General features: G+C 34.8%; 1 protein-coding gene across 3 annotated transcripts in view; it reads right to left on the reverse strand.

Annotated features, from left to right (window-relative positions):
• Positions 1-14629, reverse strand: part of rmdn2 (regulator of microtubule dynamics 2) — a 66024-nt gene extending 51395 nt beyond the window's left edge. For 2 of the 3 annotated variants that reach the window (XM_087279724.1, XM_087279726.1), the window contains exons 1-2: positions 14570-14629; positions 10557-10984 (exon numbers count right to left, since the gene is read on the reverse strand). In XM_087279724.1, the coding sequence (XP_087135850.1) occupies positions 10557-10978 (422 nt within the window). In that variant the 5' untranslated portion in view covers positions 10979-10984; positions 14570-14629. The remainder of the gene's footprint in view (positions 1-10556; positions 10985-14569) is intronic. The other variant, XM_087279725.1, reaches the window with a different exon arrangement.
• Positions 14630-26788: the final 12159 nt, after the last annotated feature.

Genomic DNA, 26788 nt, shown 5'->3' on the forward strand with positions numbered 1-26788 from the left:
CAAACCCTCGAGCCTTTACTATGCATGACAAAGCGCAGACACTTTGAAAAGAATTGCTGTTCCGGGGAAACACGGTTACCATCCCAACAGTCACCGGCTGTGAACACATTCAGATGACTTCATCAGCTGGACACACAGACCCTCTTTATTCCTCTGTAACACTAAAAGCCCTCTAGAGGTACAGGTTTTACATCAATAAGACTTAAAAATACAAATAATAATAATAATAATAATAATAATTAAACAAGACACATTGAGCTAATTAGTGGCAGTAAATACGTTCCAAAAGATTTCTATGTCAATGTTGCATTATACAGTTTGTTGTTAAGCGGCAGTCACATTAGAGTTTGAGCATGCGATATTCTGTGGTGCGGCCAAGCGGCAACCTCCCGCTCTCTCTCAGGAAGCCAATACGGAAGTAACTAAAACTGCAATTCATCCGAAATTCCGCTAGTCCTGGCCGCTCCTGGCTCCAAAACAGAGCAAATTTCAATTGAGGCCACCGTTAGAATGGCCAACTTTACAGCAGAAAAAAGGTGTTTACAGCCTGGTACAAAAAAGATTTTGGGTAATACAGGTAATATTACCCTTCATGACAACTGTGAGGGGGGTGAATTTTTTTATAACTCATCCGTTTCCTTTATATTAAGTTATATTAAGTTTGCATAATTAAGGGCGTGGTCACTTGAGTGACAGTTAGGTCTCGCTGGTCACCGTCACGTAACCTCAGCTGAATCCTGCAGATTAGCCACTGAACTCGCATATTTATCGTATTTCTGTGTTGTTTTATGTGGCTTTACACAGTCAACTGCCTTTTGGACTTGTTTCCTACATTTATTTGATGGAATGTCATGCTGAGTGCACTTAATTGTGCTCACAAACCATTCACGTGGCCTCCGTTTCCCATGTGAGTAAAGTTATATACTTATATAACATCTTTATACATGTATTTGTTTTATTTAAGATCATTTATCGTTTATATTTATATTAGAGCTGTAATGCACTCCAGAATCTGACGGATTGATTAGCTGTGGGCTCTTGAACAGTCATCTGAAGCGTTGTCATACAGTGTTATGCTGGATTTCATCAATAGTCTTGCATTAACTAACACAGACTCTATCTAAAGTGTTTGGAAGTAATTCGCGTTTTCCTCCTGTTGAAAAACGTCATAAGAACAATGTTTAGTGGCTCAATGTATTACAGCAGTGTTTTTAAAAGTCTAAACACTTTATTGATATAGTATACAACCAAGCACAAGTGGTCAGAATACAAACGAGTCACAGGTGATAAAGTATTAAGCGTTCTCCCAAAGTAAAGAATGTCTGAACCAGGTCCAAGCAAAATGTAGTATGCATCTGTAGCTCCGCCCACTCTCCGCCTATTTGCCCTTGTTTGGTATCCCGCCGTGGGTGTGATGACGCGCGAACAAAATGGCGACGGTTGGCCGCGCCTACTTGTGGCTTCTTTTGCGCTCTTTAGAAACCTATGGGTGACGTCACGGATACTACGTTCATATATTTTACAGTCTATGGGTGCGGCACTGCAAAAAGGGGCGGGATTAAACATGATGATTAGACATTAAAAAAGCGAGCGATTGCTCCATGTTTTAAACTTCTGTCCAAAGGTCATGTTTTGATCCTCGATTAGTCTCACGTAGTCAAGTGATGTGATTTCGTAGGTCAGAGTTCACCAAGCTTGAACTTTGCACGGCAGCAACCTGCAAAACTTGACGCATGACCCTGCGTTTCCGGTCTGACGAATTTGCGTGCGTATGAATGGAAGTCTACGGGAGGAAAAGCCCAGTTTGACCGCACCTTTATTTGCTTCTGTGCTATTCTACTTTGCATTGGGCCCTTTTGTGTTACTAGGTTGCATCTACTTTGCCAGTTGTGGTGCTGCTAATTGGCAATTGGGTAACAAGCTGGTGGTTCATTTTAATGCGCATCTTCTGCTGCACAGATTTGAGTTGGTGTAACTTTGGTCCAGTCGCACAACTCTAGACACTGTTTCTATCCAGACCAAAGATGATGTCCTTTTTTATTACATTTTCTGAGTTTATTCGTTAAGCAATATTTTTTGTTATAGAGTTTGCTGACTTTCCGGTTATAACCTTAGTTTGTAAAAGAATCATTTGTTAAAAGCATTGCTGAAAAATGTAATTAGTTTGCTAAATGGTGCTTTAAGACATGTTCTCACAGTTTTTGTTTTTGTTTTGTTTTTTATTAAAAAACAGAAAATTATTTTCTCTGGAAGTTTGTTTCCACCAAACAATAAAACGTTATTTTTATTTATTTTTAATCTCACAATTCAGACTTTTTGCCCACTTAGTATATATTAATAATAATAATAATAATAATAATTCCTTACGTTTATTGGGGGGAATCTCCTCATCCACCACCAGTGTGCTGTATTCAACTTGATCACACAACAGCAGCCGCACACCACACACCAGTTGATTGGTGGAGAGGAGACCGTTCATTCATTCATTAATTTTCTTTTTATCATCCATACACACATTCACACACATACACAGACAATTTAGTTTACCCAATTCACCTATACCGAATGTCTTTGGACCCGGAGGAAACCCACACGAACACGGGGAGAACCTGCAAACTCCACATAGAAATGGCAACTGACCTAGCCGAGGCTCGAACCAGAGACCTTCTTGCTGTGAGGCAAACATGCTACCCATTGTGCCACCGTGCAGCCATGAGACAGTGACAATTATGATATAGGGATTGTTAGGAGGCCATGATGGACAAGGGCCAGTAGGCAAATTTGGCCAAGAAGTCGGGGTTAAACTCCTACTCTTTTTCGGAGGACATCCTGGATTTTTTATTGACCACAGAGAGTGGGACCACGGTTTAACATCTCACCCGAAAGACGGAAATTCTTATATATATCTCACAGTTAATATTATTTCACCTAACTGTTTATAAGCTTTCTCACAATTGTGAATTGAGGTCTAGCCATTGTGACTTTCTTACAATTGAGTTAAAATTTTGCAATTCTGTCTTATTTTCTCAGAATTGCTACTTTTTTTCTCACAATTACTTCCTCAGAACTTAAAACTTCATTTTTTTTTCAAACTTGCACAGAAAACTCTTTTTTTTTCTCCAAACTGCAATTAAAATACATTTCTTTCAATTATTTCTGTCAAAATTGACTTATTTCCTTACAAAGGAAGCTACTTGCCATTTCTTTGTTATTTTTGTTGAAATTTAAAACCAATGAATAAAAAGTGTCTACAGTAAAGAGCATGAGATTACCAAAAACAAAAGCTGGTGTCTCAAAATCAAGTTTCAAACCAGTGGATGAGCTGCTCCATTTAGTCACAAATAAACTATTATTTGACTACAAACACAAGGAAGTTTCTTGGTCTGCACTTCTGTCACACCTCAACACCAAAAACAATGATGTGCTGTCTGCAATTTTTAAAGACACTTCCTACAGCAATTCTGTACAGTATGACAAATAAACAACGTCATAGTCCATTTAGCAGAACGCTTCACTTATTAAAGAGCATTCACTCCTTTCTATGAGTGATCCGGCCTGTCTGCTTCTATAAACAATAGCTTGTTTTTTCAAATCTACAGCAATCAAACATAGTAAGCGGCATCATTTTAAAAGTATTAACATCCTTCAGCAAACAAGACGAGCTGTGACGTGATTGCACACTAGCAAAGTAGGAACTGTGACAGAATTGACAAGTTCCTGCATGAAACCGTTAAAATAAGGCTGTGATAACTTTCAGACTGAACGGCTGGTGCTTTAAAGAGACAGACAGAAAGGAGGAAATTGTTTTGACAGATGAACGCCCTTTTGAAGCCCAAGCGGCTCCAGAACCAAACTACACACACATACAGGGCTGTTTTACTATTTTAGCGAGGATGTTACATAAACTTCCATAGTTTTTACATCAGGTAACAATACTATCCATTATGTCTGCACAATATATAGTTTCACCATCGATATCGCAATGTGCAAATCTCCAATAGTCACATCACAGGATTTGTTCAGAAGTTCAGAACACCTGATTTGCGGAGTCACTGCAACATTTAACTTTAATCTAGTGAGAAAGTTCTTATTTATATGTGTTTTGTAAATGTGAGATTTCAAGCCAACTAACACCATTTGGGCACAAGAAATGATAACGTTTGCCATTTTAACAAAGATGAGTTGTGTTTATTTATACAATGACTATATTCTGTGAATTTTGTACCTCAATACTGTTAGAAACCACCCAAAACCATAAAGCACCGTTTGTAATTCTTATTTTTCATGTTTTCATCTGTGTTTGTTTATTTTGTATATTTTTATATCTTTTATGCAGATGTACCCTTAAGTAAAACCATTCCAATCGATGTAATATTATGAATTCTATCCAAAACAGAGCAATCGTGCAAAATTTTATACATATTGCAATATATAGAATAGCAGAAGAAACAAATATTGCAATGTCAGTTTTTTCGAATGTTGTGCAGCCCTAGTATCTATAGCCTAATCATACCCCTACACCTACCCCCACCCCTTTACCCAACCCTCACAAACACAAATGCCAATCCTTAGATACTAATAAATAAGTGTTCTGGCAGATTTTGAAGCACTTTTAATTAGTGAAAAACTGTGAAATCTCTTTTTATATCTCACAATATAAGTTAAATTGAGCACTCAGACCTTTAAGACCCTTATGTCCAATCACAATCATTTCTGTTGAACATGTGAACATAGCCAATCAGTGATGTTTAAGTACATGCTCGACAGCGCTTAAATGTTAGGAAAAAGACATTTTTGAAAATTCAGCAGCACAGATTGGTACCAAACTTGATACTTTTGAAAACCGTAGGCCAGTGGAAAATTTCACTGAGAAATGGATAAAAATATAATTTTTTTTAAATGTTAATTTTTTTAAATATCAATTTTCAGTTATGCTGGTCATTGTCTATATATATATATATATATATATATATATATATATATATATATATATATATATATATATATATATATATATATATATATAAAATCATGTTTGGCTTTTAACACATTTTTTTAAATATGTGGCTAAGAAATAACCCCACCTTTTTTGGTGGGGCTGGTAAAAATTTTGGCAGGGCAAGTAAAAATCTGAACCACAGAAAAAAATCCCTAGAGTCGAACCCTGGCCATACAACACTACCTGACAAAAGTCTTGTTGTCGGTCCCAGTTGTAAGAGAAACCAATAATTACTTGATTTCTAGGTGATTATTTGGAAAAGTGGCAGAAGGTAGATTTTTTACAATGAATTATCTGTTGAACTGCATCCCATTTCTTTTAAAACCCACATGGACCCAAGATTCTCACAGAAATCAGTTTGGTGAAGGAAAAATCCTGATTTGGGGACATATTCAGCCTAAGCTATCAAAACATATGTGCTGCCTGTTATATTACAAACCACAAAATTCCTGAAAGCAAAGAAGGTCAAGGTGCTCCAGGATTGGCAGCCCAGTCACCAGACATGAACATTATTAAGCATGTCTGGGGTAAGATGGAGGAGGCATTGAAGAGGAGTCCTGCAAAAAGGCTTTCTTTGCCATTCCAGATGACTTTATTATTAAGTTATTTGAGTCAGTGCAGAGATGTATGGATGCAGTCCTCCAAGCTCATGGGAGTCAGACACAATATTCATTGTTTTTCCACTGCACCATGGCTTTATATTCTATACTGTACATTATTTCTGTTTAGTGACAAGATTTTTGTCTAAGCAAAGTCAGACCTTACTGTCCTAATTAAATAATTAAAAATCAAGGAATGATCAGACTTTATTTTAGTAAAATAAGTTTAATCTAGAGGCCTTTGCTTTTCATATAAGCAACTTCAGATACCTTATGATCAACTAGAAATCAAGTTATTATGTGCTCCTAAAATTTGGATAAGTGACAGGACTTTTGTCAGATAGTGAATTTTAAATAACTTTACTTTTCGGCAAAGGTCAGAGACCTCACTAGGTAGCTATAAACACAACTTTAAGAGTAAGGAAGGATAATTAAACCATATTTTTAAACAAAGTTAATAAATAAAACCTTTTTAAGAGTAATATTCAGATGGATTGTTGGTGATTGGATGGGTGTTGATGCGATTGGGTAGCTTTACATGAACATGGGAAAATAAGACACCTGTTTAAAATGATTTAAGACCTATAATATTTTAGAGAATTTAGGACTTTAAGGCCTAAAATCTTGTTTCTGAAAATTAAGGCATTGGGTAAGACCAAAGGTACACACACACTAGAAACAATGTACAGCATCGCAGTGTTAAAACACATCCTGACTGCTCAAAGTAAAACCGCGATAATCATGCAACACAAAGCCAGTCATGGTCTAGAAAAACTCCAAACAGACATATAAAAAGACCAATGAAAACTGATTGCAGAAGCATTTCATCAGATGCCTCCGGGGCTTCCTTCATTTATTTATTTTAATATCTCATTTGTGCAACTTTGCCTGTAAACACTCCAAGCGGCTTTAAAATAACAAATCATTTTTGGAAATGTAAGTCGCTGCAGAACATGGCGTGTTAAAAATAACAAGTTTAATGCTACGGAAAACAAAACAGATTATATGTGAATGGCTTCTGGAGCAGAATTTAGCGAGACTGGATTGGACTTGTAAAGTGCTTAGTGCTGAATTTAGCGAACAATTGCTTAAATGAATGACTGGAGGCAGTGGAGTTCACCTCGTCTGTACATATGTCACCTGATTTAGAACACTCTCAGATTTCTACCTCCATCATAACCCAACATAATTATGAGCACACTTCGAATGCTGCTAAAACTTAATAATCACCTACAAAGTGTTACATTGTCTAGCATAGAGATATCAAAAATTAAAAATAATTAAATAAATAAACAAAAAGCACAATACTTGGATTTACTGAAATGACTGTAATTTGAAGAGCAATGTAAAGAGCTACAATTTTTTCTGCATGTTACTGATGCTGTTTAACGATTAATCTTGATAAACAGTCTACACAAGAAGTTTGTATTTATATAATATGTGCGTTTATTGTGTATATCAATTATGTATATATGTAAATACACTCATATGTACATAGTTTAAAAAACTTACATACATATTAATATTTATATTTGATTTTATGTTGTATATAAATATTAGTTACATGCATGTATTTACATATGTAAATGTAAACTTTATTTTTGTATTCATTTAGTCGTGATTAATCGTTTATCAGTACTATACGTCACCCAAATGTCCAACACGAATTTAGAATATGACATTAAATCATGTGAATAAAGCAGTGTTTCTGAACCAGGTTCCTGGAGGACCACTCGCACTGCATGTTTTGGACGTCTCCTTTGTCGGTCACACCCATTACAGGTCTTTCAGTCTCTGCTAAAGAGCTGATGATCTGAATCAGGTGTACTTGGTTAAGGAGACATGGAAAATGTGCAGACCTGGTGGTCCTCCAGGAACGTAGTTGAGTAACACTGGAATAAAGCAAAATATTGTGTATTAAAGAAAATGAAATCCTCACTTCCTAGTAATTCAAGTTTCTGTAAGATGGGCACTGTAGCTGACTGATATTTTTTAAGTGCTAAAACACCTTAGATTTCAAGAGTTCACACTTATATATTGCTTGATGCTATTAGCATGCTGTCCCTTGAGAGAACCATAAGCTCGGACATAATTGAGCTCAGGGCTCCTGCCTGGTCAATGAGCATGTAAGGGTGTACAGATCAGGTAGTTCTCGAGAGCTCACCCTGGTAAAGGAGAAAAGAGGGAGATTGGGTGTATAGGGGTATAAACTAAGATAAAGGAGGAAAGCTGCGGTCACACAGGACTTGTCTCTCCATAGACTTCCATTCATACGCACGCAAATGCGTCAGACCAGAAACGCAGGGTCATGCGTCAAGTTTCGCAGGTTGCTGCAGTGCAAATTCAAGCTGGTGAACTCTGACCTGCGAAATCACATCACTTGACTGCGTGAGACCAACCGAGGATAAAAACATGACCACTCTGGATAGAAATTTAAAACATGGAGCAAATCGCTCGCTTTTTTAATGTCTAATCATCTTGTTTAATCTCTGGCCACGATCGATCATATTACCTGCTCCTCTTGAAATCAGTTTGTGAAACTTCATGATGTGATTGAGATTGATAAACTAATAAGTCCAGTTAAAGAGTCATATTAGTCCAAATTTGAGACAAAATAAATAAATAAATAAAACAGTCACATGGATTTTGTTTAACTTCATTTTAAAATTTTATTAGATTTTTATTCATTTATTATCACAGCAATAATTTAGCAATAATTTATTTACAATTTATTATTATTTAATATATTTTTTATTATAACAGTCATTTATTTTGAAAATTAACTTTATTTTTTTCACATTTTCACAGTTTGCGGTAGTCAACATTTAAAGTGGCCGAAAAGGTTTGACAAAAATAGTTGTAGTTAAATAGTTTTATGACAACTTAATTTATAGATCCTGTGTGTAAGATTTTGACTCTTCTAAAGCATAAATATTTAATAAATATGCAGATGTTTAAGAAACATGCGAAATTAAAATTCTTTTTTCTCTGAAAAACAATGCTCAGGTCAGCTATTTTGCTTTGAAAATGTGAGTTACGTTACATGCCTGAACATCTGTATTTGTTTTGGTCATTTAACTCACCTATTGCCAGTTTAGCATATTTATATTTTAGCATCCTGGGTTGCCTTGGTGGAAAATAGTGCATTTCATTCATTCAGTAAGGAAGGCTCTCAAAGTAAGCACCCATGACCAAAATGCGACCTCCAACGGAAAGTAGCAGCCTCCAAAATGAGACCTCGATTTAGAGTTCCACATGAGGTGGTTATTAATTCGCAAATAATATAAATATTAAAAATGTAAACGTTAGGTGAGCAGGTCATGATGTAACCAACAACTAGGGCTAGGCGATTTAGCAAAAAAAAAATCTATTTTTTTTTATAAAGTTTGATCAATTCACGATTTCGATTTTTGTTTTTTATTGTGTCACTAGTCTTCTCAAAACATTACAACAACATGACTGAAGTAACATTCTCTTTAAAAGTAACTTGAAAAACCATCTGGTTAAGGAACAATGTATTTTTAATGGCCATGTCATACACAAATCGGTCAAGGTGTAAATAAATGTAAAACAAATTCACAAGTTAAATATTGTTGCTGAAGATTTGAATAAAAAATATTTGTGTAAATATTGCAGTTGCAGGAATACAGATGTATTTTTTGCAAGTTTTGCTGAGCCTAGGAAAGATTGGCTGTCAGCTCGACTTTGACTTTGTCTTCTTCTGATTGAATGACAGGTTGTAATGCTGCTGCCTTTTTCTTAAAAAGATACAGTGAAAGAAAAAGGACTGAACATGGAAACTGTAAAGCCTAATTTAACCCAATGTATGAAGTTGTGGACGTATAGCAGGAGAAAATAATGCGCTTTGCTCCAGTCTCTGTGTTATGCTGCCTGATCTGTCTGGTTTTCAACTAGGTCCGCTAAATGACGTCATGGGGGCGGTACTTTCATTTTCACTGCTACAGTCCCTCACCTCTGCTCGTGTTCAAACCAAAAGATCGGCACGGTTTTTCACATGGCAGGCTTTTACGTCCTTCATACATGTTGAGATCGAGTTTATCTACTTGATGGGGGAATGTCTTGACAATCCACATAGACGTGACTCAGACTAATGCAACAAGTAAAATCCTGCATGACTTCACGCTTCAACAGGCAGTCAAGCAGGTCGCACACCAGAAGCATCGCAACACGGCGCGCACATGACAGTTTAAACCATCACACACCAAACGCGCACATTCGCATGAAATTCAACATGAAACTAATCAGATGGCGTTCTGTGGGCCGGCTGAAATACGAACTGCTTCGTGAATCGTGGCAGGGCGGCGCCGGTGTGTGTATAGAAACCTGTTTAGTATTCTAAAATCCATGGCGCTGCGTGACGCTGCGTGGTGCTGCGCGGCGCGGCGCCGAGAGGAGCTTCTGTTGTGCTTCCTGCTTTATACAGAGAGTGAACCAAAGCGCATTGGTGCCATTATAATGTATTAAATATATATATTTTTTTAAATCACAATTTCTCGATTTGATTCAAAATTAAATTGTCTAAAAATGTAAATTCGAATTAATTGAAAAAAATCGGAAAAATCGCCCAGCCCTACCAACAACACGCTACAGTACGTAACGAGATTTGCAGTGATAAGCAATTTGGCTGTTTGCACCAGACGAAACAAGATAGAAATTTAAATACCGCCATTACAAAGCACAGAATAGTGCACTTACTGCACTACAGTAAGATATTGACAAGATAATGGCAGTATTGTATGCAATATTAAGAAATACACATAAATATTAATATGAAAACACAGCTTATAAATCTTATAAGGCATATTTGAAATCCTCCCTTAATAAGCTCTAGCTTCCTCTTCCCAATAAATAAAATGATTGACTTGCAGAACAAGTAATATGACTACACGTTCATTGTCTAGAGCAGTCACAGAAACAAATATAACTCAGAAACTCACCCTCCTTCACTCTCTGCCTCTTCTGAGCTCTGTCCTTCACTTCTAGTTGGGACTCCTGATCTTTTTCTCCTGGTGGGAGTGCGGTGAAGGGGACTTGCCCTGCGAGCGCTGATATCCTCTGCGCTCCGGCCCCTCAGCTGATCTCTGACGTTGTCCTGCAGGTGTGGAAGTGCATCCTTCAGGGCTTTTACCTCTTCTTTGAGCTCGGACACACAGTGGATTAGAGCACCCAGTCGATCTAGCACCTCGGCCTGGCCCGTCTGCAGACACAACGGGCCATCCGTGTGATCCCCAAAGCTCCTCTGGTTTCGGACTCTGCCATCACTTGCTTTGACTTTCCTAAAGTAGACGATGGCCAGGCTGATTCCAGCAGCACCTGCCAGAGCCCCTAAAACCAGAGCCCTGCTGTCCGCTTGAGCCATCTTGGAATGAAAAGAAAAAAAACAGAGAGGGAAATAAAGAAAACACTCTGAATAAACTTTAGTTGCATTTCAGGTTGTGCAATGTAACATTATATAATGTAAGGACAAAATAAAGTATATAGTTTTTATTTATATATATATAACAAATATCCTCCCTGTGATAACAGCTCACGGTCAGCAGCTCATGTCACGTGTGATTTCCCGATCGCGAAAACATCGTTATATTAATGACAAAAATGACATTTTTAGGTGAATTATACCTTATAAATAAAGTAGGTGACTCATTTAACATCATTTGGAGGTGTCAATGTCACTGAGCAACGTGTGTGAAACAATGAAAAGACTCGTACAGCCGCCGTTTCTTCTCTCCTGAACTTGAAAATATGATTGACAGAATCGCAGAAATGCTGGATTTAGATCGTCTAGGGGGTCGAATCGAGATCGCGATATTTTAACGATTAATTGTGCAGCTCTAATATATATACAGTTGAAGTCAGAATTATTAGCCCCCTTTTGATTTGATTTGATTTTTTTAAATATTTCCCAAAATATTTTTAACAGAGCAAGAAAATTTTCACAGTATGTCTGATAATATTTTTTCTTCTGGAGAAAGTCTTATTTGTTTTATTTTGGCTAGCATAAAAGCAGTTATTAATTTTTAAATAACAATTTTTGGGACTAAATTATTAGCCCCTTTAAGCTATTTTTTTTTCGATAATCTACAGAACAAACCATCGTTATACAATAACTTGCCTAATTACCCTAACCTGCCTAGTTCACCTTATTAACCTAGTTAAGCCTTTAAATGTCCCTTTAAGCTGTACAGAAGTGTCTTGAAAAATATCAAGTAAAATATTATTTACTGTCATCATGTCAAAGATCTTCCCTCCATTAAACAGAAATTGGTGAAAAAAATAAACAGGGGCGCTAATAACTCTGACTTCAACTGCATATATGTATATATATATATATATATATATATATATATATATATATATATATATATATATATATATATATATATATATATATATATATATATATATGTATGTATATATATATATATATATATATATTATTTTTTTATGTATTTTTTTTCATAATTTCAGGCTACTACGAGGATGCTGATTAAAAACATTAATAACCGCATCGTGAGAAAGAGAAAGTTATCTTGTAATCGTGAGAAAGTAATCTTAAAAGTAATTTGCTTTTTTTTTGTGACATCTTTAGTTTTTGAAAAGTTTTATATTTTATTACATTTCTGTGTTTTTAATTAAACATTTGCCATGAAGTTCTAAACAAAGTGAAAAATATGATCACACATGAATGAGTTTTTGGGTATAAACTTTAAAAATGCAAAAAGAAAGTGTCCTTTACAGGTCTCAATAAACAATTAATTCATTTAATTTACAGAAATGATACTATATTGTGATAGATCTTGTTACCGGGATTTGAAATGATCAAAAACTTCTCTGGCTATAATTTAGCAGTCAAACAACCTAAATAAAGGAATAAATATATTTAAAAAAATGTTGGTACCCTTTAGTAATAATCATACTTATTTTATATGAATACATTTCATTTTAAATGAATCGAGTTTTATACTGTTTTATCATTCAAATTCTTATTTATTTCACATATTATTTGTTTAAAGTGGGGGACATAAGTATTGAACATGTCACTATTTTTCTCAGAAGTCATATTGCCAAAGGTGCTGTAACCAAATGTTGATAACCAAAAAAATCCATATTTGAAAAGAAAACAAATCTAAGTAGTTTACATATTAGGTTTTGTAATAAAATAATATGACACAGGAAAAAAAGCATTGAACACATGAAGACAGGGAGGTGTAAAAGGGCAGTGAAACCCCAAAGAGCAACTAAAATATCTCAGTAGTTCTTCAGCAACTCTGTCCTTCATCATTGTAAATGAATATTTACTGCTTCAGTCCAACATCTACATTAGCAGGATTAAGAAGACAATGATCCAAAACACAGCCGAGGAAACTCTCAAATGCTTTCAGAGAAAGAAAATCAAGCTGTAGAATGGCCCAGCCAATCACTTGATTGAATACAATTGAACATGCTAAATATAGATCAGATTTGATAGACGAGACCCACAGAACAATCAAGATTTTTACACTCTATTAAAGTCTGTGAAAAACTCACACCTGAGCAATTCATTTGTCTTTATTCTCGATTTGGAAGGCAACTTTAAGCTGCCATCACCAAAATAAGCCTTTTATAGTGTTAAATACATTTCAGTAGTTTAGTCCTTGTGTCTTTCCATTGCTATCACACATACCATTTTTGCTTTTTTGTTTTATTTTTGTTGATGTATTTAAATATATTGTTATTTATTTAAAGCTTATGTTTTGGTTTACAATACATGGATATAGATGTTATGTATATGTTTTCTATATAAATGAGGAAAATAAAGATGCTTTATGGATGTGACCAAAAAAGTCTTTGAGTTTACAGTACACACCATACTTTGTAGAAATTCTGTGAATTAAACTGCAAAACCCAAAAGAAATAGTGATAATCAAAAGGATAAAAGTTTTAATATATATTTTTGCATTTATGAGAAAAAAGGTGTTGTTACGGATGTAAAATTGCCACTTGTGTCACTTTTGGTAAATCAAATATAATAGTTGGAAACATTGACAGAGACATTTTTGTACTTTAAAATAATTGCTAACCAAAAAATTAGAAACGATTTAGAAATTTTGGTGAAATGTTTTTCATGGCAAGGTTGACAATTGCATGGAATTGTCTTATTTAAGCTGCTAGACTGAGGTAAAGTTGGTTTTATATTTGCACATTTGTTCGGTGACAGCTCCATATATTGTTTACCATGGTATTTTGAATATTCAGACTGAAATCAAATGTAAGTATGACTTCAAAACAACACTGGCACTATTTAACTGACTGTGATCAATGTTGTACTTTGATGGTTGTTGGCTGCTAATATGATTTTGCTATTTAGAATTTCCCATTTATACTATTCTGAGATTTTATTATTAATGAGATAGACTGAATGTGCGATCATAAAACCAACTTTACCTTTATTAGTTAGCTGCCAGTCAGTGACCAGAAAGCGAATTAGCCTAAGCTAATTAATCCTCTTTGAAGTGTCTGAACTCAAGTCTAATTCATCCTTTCACGGAAACACGTCCATAAACTACAGCGTATACGGTGTGCAAAGCGTTGTATATCAACAAGAACTCGTAATTTTACACAAATAAGAAATAAGTTACATAAGAAAATTTCCCCAGGCAAGTTTGAACAATAAACATGAGCCGTAATGATGAAAGCCATAATTATTGTGGATTAGGATCTCTATTCGCCGTGAAAAACGAGTTACAAAATTGAGAAAAATGAATAAATCTGCATTTTAAACAGCACGGATCGTAAGTGGTATTAGGTGTTAATCAGCAGCCAAGGTCTTAATATTCACAATAACGCTCTGCCTATGTAGACGTCACGGAGAAAATAACCTTCTAACAACATTGTAGCGGCCCACATCAGCAAAAACACGAAACATACATTACAAAACAGCAATTTAATCATGAAAAGCAGCAGAGTTTACCTGTTTAAAACGTCCTCCCCAGCGCAGCGGTGCGTCAGCAAAAACAGTCCGTGTCGCTCCAAAGCCCAAAACTGAAGATTCCGACTAAATAATAAAAAGCACTACGTAAACACTTAGGTTTAAAAATATCTTGGAATAACAATGAAAGACGTTTGATAGTATAGACGAAAATTAAAAGAGTGGTATTTCAAATGTTCACTCTAAAAAAGCAGTTTTTGTTTTATTTAGTTTTACATGCCTTGATATGTTAGTAAGTTAATGCTTCTGTCTTTTTTGGTGCTCCATTTAGAGCATTTGGATGATGGATGTAAACAAAAACAATAGTCCCAGCATATTTCCTGTTTTACATTTTTTATTTCTATAGCTTCTGGGAATCCAAAAAGAGCCACATATTGTTAAATAATTTTATGACAGCTGTTTTAACATTAAGTTTAAAATTAAGTTGCCTCTTGTTTCAGTTATGGCATGTTCATGGGCCAATGACATGAACACACTGAAATGGTCTATACTGTCATTCCAAGCATTGTTTTTCTACAAAATCACATTTCTAAAGGGACCATCATTGTGAAACATTGCTACGCTGTTATGAATATGTTACACATAACATGTTAACTAGAGAAAATTGCAGATCAAAGGGCAATAATAATGGCCTGCTAATAACAGGAGAAGCACAGACTCAAAGTTCATCAAAATCATTCATTAACAGAGTCAAATTTTGCTCTACATTTGCACCGTTCACATACACACCACTTTACAACAACATTAGCAAATGAACACCAAAACACATGCAGGAACTGTCGAATTATAATCATTTTACTTGTCATGAATTTAAATAATTAGAACAAAATATTTGCATAAAAAATCTTAAGCATAGACCTTAATGCATTTTCATAAAAGCAAGAATTAAAAATATTGCCTAACCATTAAAGCTTTGTTTAAAGTTTGTAAAACTTACAGTACTGAAGCAGAATGGTGGCCTTCACTGCTGTGGAGCTCAGCGTTTTGCTGTGTTTCTCTTTAGTCTATAAACACAAGTATCTGATCAACCTTGAACTGTGATATCTGTGCTGTTTCTGCTGCTCTGATTGGCTTTTAACATCTTTGCACACTCATTTACTATATATATACAGTTGAAGTCAGAATAGCCCCCCTGAATTATTAGATCGTTTGTTTATTTTTTCCCCAATTTCTGTTTAATGGTAAGAAGATTATCTAAACATAATAGTTTTAATAACTAATTTTTAATAACTGATTTATTTGATCTTTGCCATGATGACTAAATAATATTTAACTAGATATTTTTCCAAGACACTTCTATAATGCTTAAAGGTCCAGGACACACTCACACTGGAGAATTTTTTTTTTTATATTAAATGATTTGTTTGTGTTGAGCATCAGTTAAGACAATGTTAGCACCCGTCAGCTTTAATTGTGGGGAAAACTGGATAATTTTGAGCTATTGTCAGCTAATTTCAGCTTCGGGGTATAAAATGATTTTTGGGGCGGGATCAAAATCGGCGACGTAGCACAGAACTGCAAGTGCAATGATGACGCGGCGGTTTCTCATTATTATTCATAGCGGAGTTTTCTTATCCTATGAGAAGAGCTGGCTGCTTAATTATTCATGAGACCTGCCAGACCTGTCAGAGTCAAGCCCGAGCTGAGAGACACGGACCCCAACACAGTATTTAGCCGTTCATGAACAATCATATGCGTTTGTTTCCATGATCCACGGGGTTTGTTGCATGTTTTCCCCCGCGATCCTGTCAGTGCCGATCATACAGCAAAGCTGTGTGTGTGCTGCTAGCATTTTTGTCAGGAGAGCAGCACGAGAATTAGAGAATGGCGGACGCTGTCTTTTATCAGCAGTTTGTTCACATTCAGACACATCACTGTGCTGCTGTGTTTGCCTAAATCCTCCAGATTACCAGCAGGGCTAATGGTTAAAATAGACAGGTCAGGAGACCTGCTTCACTGAGTCTGCTGGATACGGGGATTGAGGGAGAAGTCCTCATTTATAGGGTTTACATGAACACACTTATCTTTATAATGATATAAATTATGGTTATGTGTTTATGAAATTACGAATAACAAATGTAGCAGGGCATTAAATCACTGTTCATTTCTTTGCATTTTAACTTTGTAAACTATAAACTCATGCGTCTCCTCACAGTTTGTGTCTCATTTTGTGAGCTAACTGACAACAACAGTTGTTCGCTCGCGTTCTCCCCTGCGGCCACGCCCACTCCTGCCCTATGCTCGCGGAGCTCCACGCCCATTAATCATGCATCTTTTGAAAAAATTCTGAAGTAGACTTTAACCGAAAGTGGGGGGTGTCATGGCCCTTTAAAGTGACATTTAAAGGCTTAACTAGGTTATTTAGGTTAACTAGACAGGTCAGGGTAATTAGGCAAGTTATTGTATAATGATATTTATGTTTGTTCTGTAGATTATCGAGAAAAAAAATAGCCTAAAGGGGCTAATAATTTTGTCCCTAAAATGGTGTTTAAAAAATTAAAAAACTGCTTTCATTCTAAACAAAATAAAACAAATAAGCCTTTCTCCAAAACTTATCTTTTTTTCCTGAAAATGTCTTCTAAATTGAACAATTTTATGAAGGATTTACAGACCTATACATATTGTGGGTTTAATTCCAACATGCACTGCAATATAGTTTACAGTTGTGCACAGCTCTCCCCAAAGGACTTTTATGTTTGTTGTAAATAAGGGCGTGTTTATTCTTTTGCACAATGCTGTGAATAAATTAGATTAGCAAAGAGCAAATGCAGTAAAAATGTGAAACATACATATTCAGTGTCTTGTACTCAGATACCTCAGTAAAAACAGTGATGTCTAACTTTATACTAATTGCACAGCCATTTGAAAACTACAGTTATAGTGCTGTCTTGAGCATTTTCAGGAAGTGTCACCAAAATCTGACTTTATAGCATTGGAAAAATGTACAGAGTAACTGTCATAATGAAAACATGACAAAACCATTTGACTATCTTGTTCATAAACAATGGTGTCAGGACTTTTCATCTTGATGACACTGACACTTTCATTGACATGAATACTTGCTTTTGAGGAATGAGCTATACATTTTGAGCGAGTGACACGCTTTTGCAGGTTATCAACTACTGTAGGTTTTGCAGTTGGTGCTAATTGTTTTGAGAAATGTATTACCTGTTGTGCAAATGTAAATACTGTTGTGAGAAATGCACCAAAGCGACTGAGAAAAACTGTAATACTTTCTTCATGGCATTACTATAAAAACCTGCTGCTGCTGAAGTCTGTCCACCTCAGTCAAGTTCAGCAAGTTCTTGCTATTGTTTTCTGCTGCAAATCCAGTGAGATCAAACCTGTCTGGTCATTCTCCTCTGACCTTTATACTCACAGAACCGACGCCATTTTTAATCATTCTGTGTAAACATTAGACAATGTGACGCATGAAAATCAGCTTGAGTTTAGAAGTCTCTATGGTAATCAAACCAGCCCACCTGGCACCATCAAATATTTCAGCTGAACAATTTCCTTCATATTCTTCTGCTTGATTTAAAAGCCACATGAATGTCTCGACCATGCCTTTGTTAAAAGTGCACTGAATATACTATATAAATAAGACATGTATTTTTATGGTAATTATGTTTTGCAGGTGTTATGTTTATATTTTTAAATATGCACTGCAAACATCTGAAGGAAATGTCTGTAAATGTAAAAGAAAATGGAGTGATAAGTTTCAGCCAAGACATAAGCTGTTTTCTAAAAACAATACAGATGTATTATAAATGGTGAACTTTCTCAATTAAAATGTTTTTGTATTTATTTACATTCTTTATTATCTTTACCATATTTACACTCTAGAGGGTTAAATAAAATAGCGATATATTGTATTTTTAAAAATGACACCGAATGCCAACCTATAATTTATTTTACACCGGGTAGTGTAAAGTCACATTTTTAACTCTTCCCAGAGTTTAAATTAACCCTACTCCATAGGTGTCAACGTGCCAACACTTTTGAAAGTGTTGATCTAACTATGGTAGGAGTGGACCCTTCATGAGACGCATTCAAAGTGTTGAAATTAACTCTCTAGAGTCAGCTTAGATGGAAGATTGTGCAAGATTACTACTGAAAACATTTAGTCTTGTATACCAAATTTAGTCAAACTGTTGGAGGAGCATCAGAGGGCTTGGATAAATACTCAGCATTGCTGGCCTCCACACAATCAATTTGTGTTGGGATAAAATGAAAGAATTAAGTTAATTTATTAGTTTTTACAAATTTAAGTGAATTGAACAATCAGATTGCGCTAAAAAAAAAGTCAAGAATTGTCTTGATTCAGCTTATTTTTATAGACCATTTTCATAAATGTAAACAAAAACAATGCTCCCAGCAGACTTCCTATTTAACATTATTAATTTAGCTTCCGAGAATCCAAAAAGAGCATATATTGATACATAAAGTTACACTCTCAGAAATAAAAATACAGGAACTATCACTGGGGCAGTACATTTTTAAAAGATACATATTTGTACCCAAAGAGTGCACATTGGTACCTCAAAGGTACATATTAGTACACAACTCGCCCTAAAAAGTTCCTTTGAGGTACCGTTATGGACCCTTTAAGTACAAATTTGTAAAGGTACTGCCCCAGTGACAGTTCCTGTACCTTTATTTCTGAGAGTGTATGATAGCTGTTTTAACATTAAGTTATGTTTGAATTGCCTCTTGTTACAGTTATAGTTTGAAAACAAGCAGGAAATGTTCATAGGCCAATGTAAAGACCACATTAAATTGGTCCCCTGTAATTTGAACAAACAGCAAAGTATTTTTTGACTGTATATGCACAGCTCTTTAGGATGATATACATGCCTGTAATTAGCCTAAAAGAACTTATAAATCTTAAATGACTTACGTTTGAGTTCCTGAAAGCCAAAAGCACTGAAAAGCACTTCTTTTTGATAACAGCTGGACTCCCAGAGCGGCTGAATATGCAATGAATCATTGCTCTAATATAAACTCTTCATGTATAGTAGAGTCCCTCTCTAAAAAGACTCACTCTCCCAAATGATCGTCTGCTTGATCAGACTCTCTTGAAATAAGAGAACGATGTTTGCATTTACTCTTAAAGGTTGTTCAAAATTTTAAGGAAATAATCATTATTTGAGTGACATCATATTACATAATGTTGCATTTGTATGCATATTTCGTTATCAGTCATGCTGTGAGGTAACAAAATACAAAGTTAGAGCATTGAATGCATTGAGAAAACCAGCCCTGGCATATTTGATCAAAGCAGCCCATCAATATACTGATACTGATATACACTGATACTGTATGCATCTGCCTGTAAACTAACAGATAACGATTAAGATGATTAAATAGATACTGAAAAGCTTAACTGTGAGCAGGCCAAAGAGAGCTTGTGTTGTTGTCATCCTAAAGCACAATATGCTTTATTTTATTTTCTTATTCATTCATTTTCCTTCGGCTTAGTCTATTATTTATCAGGGGTCGCCACAGAATGAACCACCAACTATTCTGGCATATGTCTTACAATGTGGATGCCCTTCCAGCCACAACCTAGCACTGGGAAACACTCATATACTCTTGCATTCACACACACACATTCATTCACTACAGTCAATTTAGTTCATCCAATTCACCAACCGAGCATGTCTTTGGACTGTGGGCGAAACCGGAGCACCCAGAGGAAATCCATGCGAACATGAAGAAAACATGCAAACTCCACATAGAAATGCCAACTTGCCCAGCCAGGACTCAAACCAGCAACGTTCATGCTGTGAGGTGACAATGCCGCCTTGATTTGTTATATTTTAACTACAAATTGTAATGATTGATTGATTAGCCACTTTTTCACTACTGAGCGGGTTGGCTTTGATTTACCATTATATGTCTGACAATATTTTTTCTTCTGGAGAAAGTAATATTTGTTTTATTTTGGCCAGAATAAAAGCAGTTTTTTATTTTTTAAACACTATATTAAGGACAAAAATTATTAGCCCCTTTATGCAATTTGTTTTTATAAATCTATCGTTATACAATAACGTATATTGTATATTATACACTAACTTTGTACAAAAACCTAATTACCCTTACCTGCCTAATTAATCTAGTTAGCCTAGTTAAACCTTTGAATGTCCCTTGAAGCAGTTTAAAAAAATATCTAGTAAAATATTATTTACTGTCATCATGGCAAAGATAAAATAAATCAGTTATTAGAAATGAGTTACTAAAACTATTATGTTTAGAAATGTGTTGAAAAAATCGTGTCTGTTAAACAGAAATTGGGGAAAAAATAAACAGGAGGGCTAATAATTCTGACTTCACCTGTATATACTTTTTTACTCCATTTTAACTGGTATTTACAATACTTTGTTACATCACAGAATAAATAAATAACTAAAAATAAATGAAAAAATAACTTCTGCTTAGCCAGCTATTCACAAACTGCAGCTATGAAACATCCCTAGAATTTCACATGCCCGGAACAGGTTCTAATCATTCTGCGCTGTACCAGGTTCACATGGAGAATAACTGTTCTTAGAACCATTCAGCATGATAAGTGTAAAAGAAGTTAACCCTTTAAGGTGTATTTTTGGCCCACATCTTGTATTGAATAATATACTGACACAACTCTGATAAACAAGTTATAAGCACTTAAAATAATAATTGATATATAAAAGGTCAAAAAGGTGGTTATGATGATGCCTGTCATTTATTCATTCATTCATTCTTTGAATTGTATTGTTGTTGTTGTTTTTTATTCACTTGTATCTATAATTGCCAATTTTATTGTTGTTAAAATTATGCAACCTTTTTTCATAATGAAACTGAATACATTTATGCAAAACCTCATGGTATAAAAGTTGACGTCATATGCACAGATTATCAAAGAGGTTAATTAGATGTCAATGCTAAGCTAAACTGAAACTGTTCCCAAGTCTTGGACCTCTAACTGCATAAAATATTACCCTTTATCTGTACTGTTTTGAAAGTAAAGAGAATGCTGCATTTACTGAACAAAACTGTTCTTTATTTACTTTATAAAATAAAAAGTAATCTTAAGCTCCTCAGTCTCAAGAAACATTATAGATTTTCTTATCACATCAACGCAAATCTCGTGTGACCTCAGGTGACCTTTGATCTCAAAAAGTATTGTTGTTGTATCTACACTAAAAATAATATGACTAACTTGGTAACATGAAGTTATATTACTCCAGTATGATTAAATTAATTCAACCCTAATATGCTTGATCTTTGTTTTAAATGCAATAAGATAAAGGATTTTTCCATTGTGGAATGCGAGGAGGTACAAAAATGTAGGGTGAAGATGACTCGATATAAGGGCTGCACAATATTGAATAAATTGCACAGCATGGCAATATTTTATTTTTCTGCGATATATATTGTGATATAAAATGATTGAATAGTACCATTTGAAAAGAGTTTATAGTCACACGTTATTTTAAGGTTCAATTCTCACGATTAGCAAACCATTACCTATGATGTTTTCTTCAATAAACTTGCTCCTTAATATACAGTATATTAAGGTAGTTTAGGTATTGGGTCAGCCAGGGATGTAGAATAAGATCATGCAGATTATGTACTTTATAAGTACTAATAAGCAGCCAATAGCTCAATAACATGCTTGCTTATAAGCTAGAAAAGTAAAGTTCGTAGACCTGGGGTCTCAAACTCAAACTGGCGGGGGGCCATTTCAGTTATTGACAATTTATAAGACAGCCGCTTTAACATTCAAGTGCAAGAAAAAAGTGAGGTAATTGGTGCATTTAAGGACAACAGACCTGATGTTTTTAATTCAAGCATTACCTGTCATAAATCAACAAATCAGCATGTTTTTTTGCTTCACAGTCAAGTCGGATTTATTAGCCCCCTTTGATTTATTATTATTATTTTTTTATATATTTCCTAAATGATGAATTTTTACAGTACTGTATGTCTGATGTTTCTTCTGTTTTATTTTGGCTAGAATAAAAGCTGTTTTAATTTTTTTAAAACCCTTTTAAGGTCAAAACTATTAGCCCCTTTTAGCTATTTTTTTCGATAGTCTACAGAACAAACCGTTGTTATATAATAACTTGCCTAATTACATTAACCTAACCTAATCAACCTAGTTAAGCCTTTAAACGTCACTTTAAACTATATAAAAGTGTCTTGAAAAATATTTAGTAAAATATTATTTACTGTCATCATGACAAAGATAAAATAAATCCATTATTAGAAATGAGTTATTAAAACTATTATGTTTAGAAATGTGTTGAAAAAATCTGCTCTCCGTTAAACACAAATTATGGGAAAAAATAAACAGGGGGGTGAATAATTCAAGGGGGCTAATAATTCTGACTTTACCTGTATTTGGCTGTTTAAATTTGCATTTGGACATTTAAATAGTCATAATTATGATAATAATAATTATTATTATTTTGTCCCAACCAATTGTAGCTTTACCAAAAGTTTAACAGATAGTGTAAGAACAGCAGAAACAGATTGGGTAACTTTACTGACTTTACTAAGTATATATTCACATTTACTTTAAAAATTTAAATTCAACCAGCAGTTAAATGCACATAGTTTCATAGAAATCTCAATACGCATGTGAGGGAAATCTATTAAATGGGATAATTTGAATCAAATATTAGCAGATTTTGCATATTTGTTATACCACCAGCATAAAATGTAAGCCATGAAGTGTTTGTTCAAGAAATATGCAATAAAAAAAAAGATGTTTTGCGTTCCCTCGCAAAACTGTTCCACACACACTTTCTGTTCACTTAATACATGTCAACCCTCCTGTTTTTTTTACCATTCTATCCCGCTATCATCCTATCTTTAAATATTTTCCCATATTTCTCCCATATTTTTCATCTTGAAAGCACAGTGAAATTAATATGAAAATGTCTGTTTTCACTTTCTTTCCATTAAAGCTGTGCGTCAATCATCACCCTTCATATGCAACCTCTGAATCAGCGAATTCATGTATTCTGTAAGCGCTGACTGACGGACGATGCTTTCATTATAAATCTGTGCATTCTTAAAATGACATTGATGTGATCAAACAAGTGAAGAGCAGCAAATGAATCTATCTTTCTGTTTATATATATATATATATATATATATATATATATATATATATATATATATATACACAGTATATATATATATATATATATATATATATATATATATATATATATATACACAGTATATATATATATATATATATATATATATATATATATATATATATATATATATATATATATAAAAGAGGTGTCACTTTAAGAATGCACAGATCTATCATAAAAGCATTCCATTGCTTTAGAAAATTAGTTTTCTTTAAATTAAAATACGCAGGACGGATATGTTTACATATTAAGTGTATTTGTCTGTTTAACACACCCAAATACTAAAGTGTCCTGCACCTCTTTAAATGGAGTGTACAGAAGCTGATCTGGGATCAGTTTTTCATACGGAGCATGTCCATCAGTTAGCGTATGCATATGCATGTGAAGGGTGATGATTGACGCACAGCTTTAATGGAAGGAAAGTGAATGCAGACATTTTCATATTGATTTCACTGTGCTGTCAAGATTAAAAATATGAGAGAAATGTGGAAAAATACTTGATATGACAGGATATAGCAGGATAGAATGGTAAAATACAGGAGAATCCCGGCAAAAACGAGAGGGTTGACATGTATGAATTGATCAGGAAGTGTTTGTGGAACAACAGTTTTGCAAGGGAATGGAAAAACTTAAAAAACATATATTTTCCTATCACTCAGTTTTTTTCTTGCATCCATTGTTTTCTCCCACCCAGTTTTTTTCCCTTCCATCTATTTTTCCCCCCACCATCACATCCCTTTCGGGTCTCTGAACAGCTACTATAATTTGAGAAGGTTTAAGTCAGTATTTTTAGTCAGTTTGACTGATGTAAGATAATTTGATTAAACATCAAAATGTAAGCAGCAATCATTGTGTGTAGAAGTTTAAAAAACAAACAGTAAACATCGACAACTCTTTCACAGCATATTGAAAATGTAAATCACTGCACTCTCAGAAAAAAGGTGCACAGTGGTTCAAATAACGTTCCTTAAAGAACAGTTTTGTACCTTTGTAAAAGTTGTACCTTATACAGGAAAGACCTCTTATGATACTGTTCTGTACCTTTTATGGCAACTGAAATGAAGGTACACAATTGTTCTCATAAAAAGGCACATAAGTGTTGGAGAACTCCTTCTTAATTACAATATCTATAAAAATAAATATTACTGGAAAGGCAAGGTGACTATGAATGATTTCCATATTACAACATGAATCATCATTTAAAAGCATGTGTTTAAAGAAATTCATGAACACGAATTATTAAGTTTTATCATGTAAAACAACTGGTAAAACAAAACTGTACGTATTGTAAACTAAACATTTAACGCATTTTTATAAACATTTGGTGAGCATTCATTCATTCATTCATTCATTCTTTTTCGGCTTTGTCCCTGTCCCTGTTATTAATCTGGGGTCACCACTGCGAAATGAACCGCCAACGTATCCAGCCTACGTTTCACGCAGTGGATGCTCTTCCAGCTGCAACTTATCACTGGAAAAGATTTATACACACTCATTCACACACATACACTGCGGACAATTTTAGCTCACCCAATTCACCTATACCACATGTGTTTGGAAACCGGAGCACCCCACCCGGAGGAAAACCTCGCGAACACGGGGAGAGCATGCAAACTCCACACAGAAATGCCTACTGACTCAGCCGGGGCTCGAACCAGCGACCTTCTTTCTGTGAGGCGATTGTGCTACCCACTGTGCCACCGTGATGCCCCATTTGGTAGCATTTTGTAATAAATAGAGTTTTATTATTGATATAACACCTTTTGGCATAATGTCCTGCACATGCAAAAATCCTGCATATGCAAAGTGTTCATGCAGACATTATAGTATTGTAAAATTAATCTAACATTGTGCATATCTCGTGACAATATTTTTGCATGACTCTATAGCTTTTTTAAAACTAAGTCAATTAAATGGACTTTTCAGGGGTTACAAAGGGATTGTGTGACAATTTTGGAAAAAAATTATTTATATTGTACGTGGGAGAATGCGTTTCTGTAACATTTTTGTGAAAAGGGCTGTGAAATGTTTGTCATAAAAATAGATCTTTTGATTGATGTTAAAGTATTTTTTATTCTTTATTGTAAATGGAAAAGGTGCATTTACACTAAAAGAAACTTTTGTGTATTTTATGTATTTGATGTTTGTATATTTACAGAAAATAAATTGACACATTTTGGATAAAGCAAAATGCCCTTAAGAAGTTTTAAAAAGGAACACATTTGACACTGTTAGGTACAAACCCAGGTAGCAAAGAATTCTGGCCCAGATTTGGCATAAAGCTGGCACAGCAGGCATTCATCCAGCTCTGGCATGCAGCATGTGGGCCAAACATGGCCCAGGTTTGACAGAGGTGGCACCGTCTTTAAGGCGGCACATGGACCATATGTCAAATGTAGTATTTGGCCCAGATGTTAAAAATTGATATGTGGGCCACATATGTTTGATCTATCTTCACCCACATTTAAAATACATTGAAATTTTTTTTTTTAGTAAAGAAATGTTTTGGTGCAGAAAGTAATTTCCATCTTCCTGTTTGCATCTTCGTATGCCTTCATTTTAATCTGGGAAACAAGAAAGATTTATTTGTTTAAATTATTAATCTATTCTTTCCTGTATGTATGCTACTGGAATTTGGCTTCGAGATAATGGCCCAGTTATGGGTTATTAACCTGGCTAAAACTTGGCCCAGACATGATCCATGTTTGGCTCTTGCCTGGAACCCAGACTTGGTACAATCATGTACTGTAACTGCAGCATGTGAGCCAAGCAAACAGTGATTGTGTGGGCTAAAGCTGGACCAGAGAAATTTTGCTATGTGGGAAGTGCCTTGTCACAGTAGTGGAACCTTCATGGATCACATTTGCACCTTTGATGAAGGTCCACTATTGTATCTGCAGGTTTTAAAAAACCAAAGGTACATTCTGGTTTCCCATGGTACAAATCATGTGCTTAAAGGTGCAAACTGCAATGGTACACATTCATTTCTTTGTCTTAAGGTATACAATAAAAAGTTACTGCCCCAGTGACAAGGGTTTGTCCCTTT

Source organism: Danio rerio, chromosome 13, assembly GCF_052040795.2.
Source record: "Danio rerio strain M-AB ecotype USA chromosome 13, GRCz13ab, whole genome shotgun sequence".
Classification (NCBI taxonomy): Eukaryota; Metazoa; Chordata; class Actinopteri; order Cypriniformes; family Danionidae; genus Danio; species Danio rerio.